At 42.9% G+C, this 7450-nt stretch overlaps 1 protein-coding gene across 1 annotated transcript; it reads right to left on the reverse strand.

Annotated features, from left to right (window-relative positions):
* Window positions 1-1991: 1991 nt before the first annotated feature.
* On the reverse strand, window positions 1992-7353 carry LOC143019677 (glutathione peroxidase-like). Its single transcript, XM_076175612.1, has 4 exons — window positions 7095-7353; window positions 4618-4752; window positions 3809-3952; window positions 1992-2864 (listed from the first exon to the last, which is right to left on the reverse strand). The coding sequence occupies exons 1-4, from the start codon at window positions 7251-7253 to the stop codon at window positions 2670-2672; spliced, it is 633 nt and encodes a 210-aa protein (XP_076031727.1). The 5' UTR covers window positions 7254-7353; the 3' UTR covers window positions 1992-2669.
* Between the last annotated feature and the right edge of the window lie 97 nt (window positions 7354-7450).

Raw genomic sequence — 7450 nt, forward strand, 5'->3', positions numbered from 1 at the left:
AGCGCATCATAGGACATGTCGTGAATCTAGGTGGCAGCACACTATACCCTTGCTTCTGCTGCTTAGAGTTCTGATGTTGGGATTTAGTTACCACATCATGGTAAATGTGTTATCTGTAAGAGCATGGATTTAAGTATGATTTTAGATTTCTTCTGGACGTGTTGTTACTTTTTTTTAAGGGAGGGACTATCGGACTCATGAGGTGGTCATTTAAGCTTGATTTGAATTCGGTACAGCCTCGACGTTGTTATGTGTTGTGTTGTTAAAGTGGTCGTCCGCCACCACATGAACTATACACAATGAATATTTCAATGCTTTGTACAATTCATCCAATTATGTTACATATAGACACTATTTACAATATAAGGGTTATCCTTGTATGTGACAATATTTACAATATGCAATTTTCATTACCCACGGACCACATATAATAGATTGACCACGATTAGTAAATTCATATATTACAAAGATGTTAAATGCGTTAATGGGACACTGCAGAAGTGGCGTGATGCCACAAGTCCGGGTTTCTCAACTTCTTTCCTTATGTACTCCGTTCTTATGTACTGCTGTTTAGTCTCCTAGAAATCCCGTCACTAGTGGATAGAACCCATAGTACATCCACTATCACTAGTTTGCGAGCTGTGGCCCTATTTGTGGACCATGATGGCCCATATGGGGCCACTGAACCACAGATATGAGAACCAATGGCCCTAAACGACGCCAAAGGCCACGATTGCACCACGAGCCTTGGGGCTTCCTGGAACCAAGTGGCTCTAGTGCTATAGCGAATTGTTCGGATCACATGAGGAATTGTCACTCCAGAACGCCCACCTGAAGAATCGTCACCCCATGAGATCCCACCTGAAGAATTGTCACCCCAGTACGCCGAATATCAACAGTGGAATAAAGATTAGGTTAGGTTGAATGAGGGTTATGTTTATTGTCATCAACTTATACAACCGAAGAATCGTAAACCCAGGATGGCCCACATGAAGAATTGTCACCCTAGGATAGCCCACATGAAGAATTGTCAACCTGTCGAAGTCTGGGGTGACGATTCTTTATTATATTCCTGCCAAGGTTGGCCCTGATGCCAATGCTGGTAGGATGTTGAAAAAGCCTACTTGCCTATCTGCCTGTCTGTCTACATCTTGGAGACGAAACCCCACAGCTGTAAGTGTCCTCCCTTTCAAGAGCTTCTTCATAGACACGGTAAAGGAAACATGGACTGGAGGTGAAGCTTTTATTCCTGACGTTTCGTCTATCGACTTTCTGTTCCTTTGAGAAAGTCGATAGACGAAACGTCAGGAATAAAAGCTTCACCTCCAGTCCATGTTTCCTTTACCGTGTCTATACAACTTGTTCACATGGATTTTCATTTTTTCAGCTTCTTCATGCCATCCTAGGTCAGAGTTGTGGCTATACCCGGAAGGGAGTGCCCCATCCAGCATCGCTCTCCTCACAGATTCTTTTGTTGACATCGTGCCTCTCTTAGCCGTGATTTTTTTCTTTTTTTTTGGGGGGGGGAGTTAGTACCTTTGAACATCTGAAACCACAATTCTGACTGAATTAGCGGGGGGCCGTCGGGGAGGTGAGGGGATTGCAAAGTTACAATGGAAGAAACACTTTTTCTAAGATAGTGACTCGTGTAAATTCCCCATACAAGTTTGATCTTTCTGAGGAGACGTGGTTCGACAGGATAGGTATGGGACTGTCTATAGCGAGTCGTTCTGCCTCGAATGTGTTCTCCGCCATTGGGGGCGTCATAAGCGGAAGGCGGCGTGGCAGCTCCACCATCTTCAAATCATAAACTTAGTCAGCAGGATTTTCCTTCTCTATCCCTTCCGCAGCCATGGAGTAGAATGTTTAGTATACCAACAGGCAGAAATGGATATATCACCAATACACTAACTCATGAACACGGCGACTTACCACCAAAATTAGATTTTAATGACCAAAAAAGGACCATTCGTTGAAATGAAAATCGGGCACAGAAGAACATGACATTTATTTCCACAGCGGTCAATATTCCCGAGGACCCGTACTCTCGAGACAGTCGATAGGACCCTGCCTCGACTAGAAAGCAGACAAGTGCCTCCCCGAACGTCGGAGGGAACGATCCAATGGTTCGGAAGCTCCATCCCCAATGCACACGAGACTCGAACTCCATCCCCACACATCCGACGCCGCCCACCGGGCTGGCTGCGGTTTCGGGCGGTATCTTCACAAGGGCGACTCCGCCGACGGAGAGGTCACTCTCACTAAAAACGATAACATGAACGAAAAGTGGATAGGTGGCACAAGGAACACGGGCTGAGGGAAACACTTTTATTCCTAACTAGTTTTGCCTGAGTGGCTTCTTCAGAGGAATAATGCTCTAAGTCAAGTTGGCCAATTTATACATCACAAGAAAGGGAAGCGGCAACTTGATCGGTGTTACGGTAAGACAAGTTCCCTCGTCCCTTTCTTGTTATGTAAAAATTGGCCAGCTTGACCGAGCATTATTCCTCTGAAGAAGCCACTCAGGCGAAACTAGTCAGTAATGAATGTATTTCCCTCAGCCCGTGTTCCCTTTACCACCTATCCACATTCGTCACAATCTTCACACATATGAAGAAAAAGATTGACCGCAGGGCTTTCTTCTTTCATTTCATCTCTTGAGCGGCTCCTTAGTAGACTTTGTTGAGAAGCGTGTTGATGTCCTCGACCATTTCCTCTGGGGGGAAAGTAGGGTGATACCGGAAGTACACCTTCCCGTCACGACCAATCAGGAACTTCTCGAAGTTCCAGGAAATGTCGCCCACGCGAAGGGGACTGTAGTACAGCATGGGCATGAAGTCCGTGCTTGTGTATTGGCACCCGCTCTATGGAAACATGGAGAGAACGGGAAGATAATGGTTACTGCTGAACCTTCTTGCATTCACAGGTTCCCCCGTGAGAACGTCTGGCGTTGCCAGAACAAAATCTTTAAAGACACGGGGTCTTCGACGGCTGACATGCCCTTTCGACCCCGAAATATGAAATACACACAAGCACACATACATACATACACACACACATATATATATATGTATATGTGTGTCTGTGTGTGTGTGTGTGTGTGTGTGTGTGTGTGTGTGTGTGTGTGTGTGTGTGTGTGTGTGTGTGTCTGTGTACATATATTTATACGTGTGCGCATGCACATTGTATATAAAGAATATCGTGAGACTTGCAAAATCAAAATATTAATTGAATCAACTCGTACTGCATCTAGCCATGTATATGTGTCTGTGTGTATATATTTATACGTGTGCGCATACACATTGTATATAAAGAATATCGTGAGATTTACAAGATCAAAAAGGTAATTAAATCAGCTCTTAATGCATCTAGCTAAGTATCAAAGATACAAAACACATTTGTTTAACTACAGAGGCAAAATCCCCTCCTTCCTCCCCCAAATAGTCTATCCCCCTTCCTCCCCCCCCCCAATTAGTCTATCTCCTCCCCTTTCCTCCCCCCCCCCCAATAGTTTTATTCTTTCAGCGCTTAGAAAGACACCAAGTGAATGGAATTCGATTCAATTCATGAAGAATCAAGACTATTTATGAATCGTGTTGATTCGCCACACTGGTTTCAATGTAACCGTTTACGCTTGGCGAATCGGCATGATTTGACTCTGTTCGTCTGGCGCAATAAATGCTCACATTGAAACTAGTGTGGCGAATCAAGGCGATTCATGAATCGTGTTGATTCTTCATGAACTGAATCAATTTGATTCGATTGGCGTAAACGCAGCCTCAGGAGGATGACCTTCGATATCAGGTACCTTGAGGAAGGTGAAGATGGGATCCTCCTTGGCCCCGTTGACGTCGACCTTCTTGAAGAGCGTGAGACGCGTCTGGAAACCTCCGCCGGGTCGGACGTGCTCGATTCCATGCATGATCTCCTTTGCCGTTGCTCCTGGTTCTTGCTGAGGTTGCGATTAAAAAAATATAATAAATAAATATGTTGAACAAAAAATAGCAGTGACAATAGCAATACTAATGACGATAACTCCAAAGAGTAATAGTGACAATGGATTAGGATCATAATGTTGCGAGTGACAATGATGAGATCACATTATGTACAGGAACTAAATGAAGTTGTGTAAGCGCGCGTATGCGTTTACATGCGCTATCTACTCCGGCGTTCCCCCAACCTGGGGTGCTGAAATCAATTATAGGGGGTGCTGGGAAGTGATGCACACAAAAATCACATGATATATGTATCATTGATTACCCAGTTGTACATATTTGACTTTTTCCATGGTATTTTATTTTTCTAGGATGTTTTTATTTCTTCTACAAACAATATTGTCAATTTGTTTCATTTCTAAGGAATCGGGAAAATAAATCATCAAGCAGCACACTTCACTTTCTTTTATCTTTCTAATAACGAGATGGGAGTGCTGGACTGCTTAGATATGACAAAAGGGGGTGTTATGGTCGAAAAAGGTTGGGAAACGCTGATCTACTCCAAACAGTGCACTCACGCGGACAGGCCTCTAACGCTGACATGACGTCATGGCGCTCCAAGACCAATGTCAGATACGCGTGTATACACATGTCAAATTCAAAGTACGGGTGAGTTACTGACCAGGTTGAAAATGTTGGAGGGGAAGCCGAGGAGGACCACATCGCTATCCTCGTAGTACTTCGCCAGTGCATTGAAGCCCTTGTAGTTAGGGGTGGCCAAGCCTCAGTAGGTGGCTACATTGGCAACCATCACCACCTGAAAACGTCGATACGGCTCATGAACAGAACCACGTACGAGTCTCGTCTTGTCATGTATGTCAACTCTCGATTTAAAAACAGAAATAATGACAATAAACCAGTAAACTAATCAAATATACACAATGTAATACAACATATAATAATTCGACACCTGTCTCACATCCCAAAGCGCCTCTTGTGGTCGTATCTTTTCTTAAGCATGGATAACTTCACCAGTCTACCACATCACGGCGAAAAGCGTAGATACTAAGCAAACGGTAACGACTTTTCGCGCGTAAAAAAAATCTGACATGTTTACATACAGCAGTATTCAAACGACTGTTTGATTATTGCCACAATATACATCCCTTATTTTTTCCTTTTCGGTTTCAAAATAATTTATTATTGAATGATTTATACCTTATTACTGAATAAGTTATATATACATTTCTCTTTACATGTCATAAATATGAACTGTAAACATATAGCTTCAGTTTTTCTTCCTTGGGTATCTTCCAAGGTATGGACTACAACGGTATTACATTGGTCGCCCCTAAGCTTGGATACCAACCCAAATACTTCAACGTTTGACGAAATCCATCCTTTGGCTTGGAATCCAACCATTCCGTTGAATATTGTAACCATTCCTTAATAAGGAGAAAGAGGCCTTTGGCATATAGACGGACAAATTGCTTCCGAGAGGGTGTCACAGAGGAGGAGAAGAAGAAGAAGAATAGAGAGAAGAAGGGGGGGGGGGGGGTAATCGAAAACGTCCCCATGCCAAAACACCCACACTCTCATACAACTGCGCGCAAAATAAAATGCACATTTGAAGTACGGTTTAAAATGTGTAGACTACAATTTAAGCGGTGATTTGTTATAGAAATCTGAATATCAATTACATTGCTTTCCATAATACCACAGAAATGCAATTTAATGTTTTTCTTTATATTTTTTATTGTCACAATTCACAAAATTACTAAATGACCAAGGTGATATGCCTAAATAAACCATTATCCAAAATCGGGTGACTACATTATAGTGCATCGGGAATACGGTGCCCAATAGAGATTAAAATAATAAAATAATTCCCCTCGCAACATTTGCGTTAAGTAACGACGATGAGACTGAATTATGATAAAAGTACACCAAATATGGAAAACAAAATGGCGTCGTCTGATGTGAAAAAATATTGCGCTACAGCCAAGGAGGATAAGACAATGACGTCAACACGAGCAAATGAAATGACACACATTTAAAGTGATGTTAATATGTTATTCGTTATAAAGAATACTAAAATTAGATTCAACCAGCTATACCCTGGCAGTATCATCGGACGTGGATTCTGCAGTATAGAGACTGATAAAGGTTGTGATAGAAATAACGAGGAATCAAGATAACAAATATGAATAAATGATCGAATTGAGAATTTCTCAGAAATAGTTTGCTGTCATAAGTAAGAGCCACTATTTTAATAAAGTTTTAATATGAATAAAGAAGCATCAGGACTATCAGTTATGTGCCAATCCATTTCATATTTGATTAATAAACATATTATACCTGATATTCGGTCCTCGAAAAACTTGTTTTTGGTACAGATTTCGGGGAAAATATTGCGTATGCATATCCCGAGTACTCGATACTTCTTTATGCAAAATATATTAACACCGATGAGTTGCACTGTACAAATGTTGGGAAAGCAATGGAAATGGAACCTGGTATGAAATTCGACAGAGGGCGTATTCACCTGACTGTGTGGAAAGGGGGTACGAGTGATGTACGGAACAGCGGCCCGTCGGGACCCTTTTGAATGGAAAGGAAAAGCGTGCGCGCCAACCGTGGGAGTTTGGGGCGTTATTATAGCAAGTTTAAAAAACGAAGAAGGCGGCGAGAGGCTATGTTGTACTCAATCTTTCAAGGACAACTGACTTGTATGGAACAGGGACACGACCCTGGGATTTCATCATAAGCATGGACTGTCACAGTCATAGGATACCGAGTTAACGACAGCATAGTGATACGTTTGTAAATGGCAAAATGGTGTAGATTCGATCATATGCAGGAGTCGGCGACAGTAGGGAAAGGAGTTCATGTAAACAGCGACGGGATTTTTTTTTTTCTCTCTCTACAATGGACCCCTAACCCACTGACGACCAGATTTCCACCGCTATGTAATCACAAGATAATTTCTGGCGTTAGCAAGACTGTTATATTCACTGTCCGTAGGAGCACAGAAAGTTCAAATATATGCCATCATATGAGTAAATCATATGTCAACTGTCATTTAGTGGATGAGAGTTTAGAAGTGTGGTAACACGTAGTGGTTCACGTTTCATCTCATCACACAATAGATCTACTCACCTTCCCTCTGTAGTCCTCAAAGTTGATTGTATGAGAACCGTTAAGCGTTTGGGCCGAGAACTGGTAAAGGTCTCCCTCGACTTCGCCACAGGGTACCCGACGGAAGACGACGGCCGAGGCGAGGGTGGTAACCCCGAGCAGCAGGAGAGGCCGGACCATGGCTCCGACGACGACGCCGACGACGACGACTGGACGGTTGGGTGATATGTAACGGACCTTGGTGCGGCGTGTCAGTCACTGTCTACTATAATGACTCAGGCAATTGGCAACCTGGGTTTATATGTATGTTTGTATAAACATAACGTGGGGAGACGGTGTGGACCGCCCGCCATCTGGCTTACCGCCTGATTTTCCTA

The sequence above is a fragment of the Oratosquilla oratoria genome, chromosome 37, assembly GCF_046742065.1.
Source record: "Oratosquilla oratoria isolate Oo_2021 chromosome 37, ASM4674206v1, whole genome shotgun sequence".
Classification (NCBI taxonomy): domain Eukaryota; kingdom Metazoa; phylum Arthropoda; class Malacostraca; order Stomatopoda; family Squillidae; genus Oratosquilla; species Oratosquilla oratoria.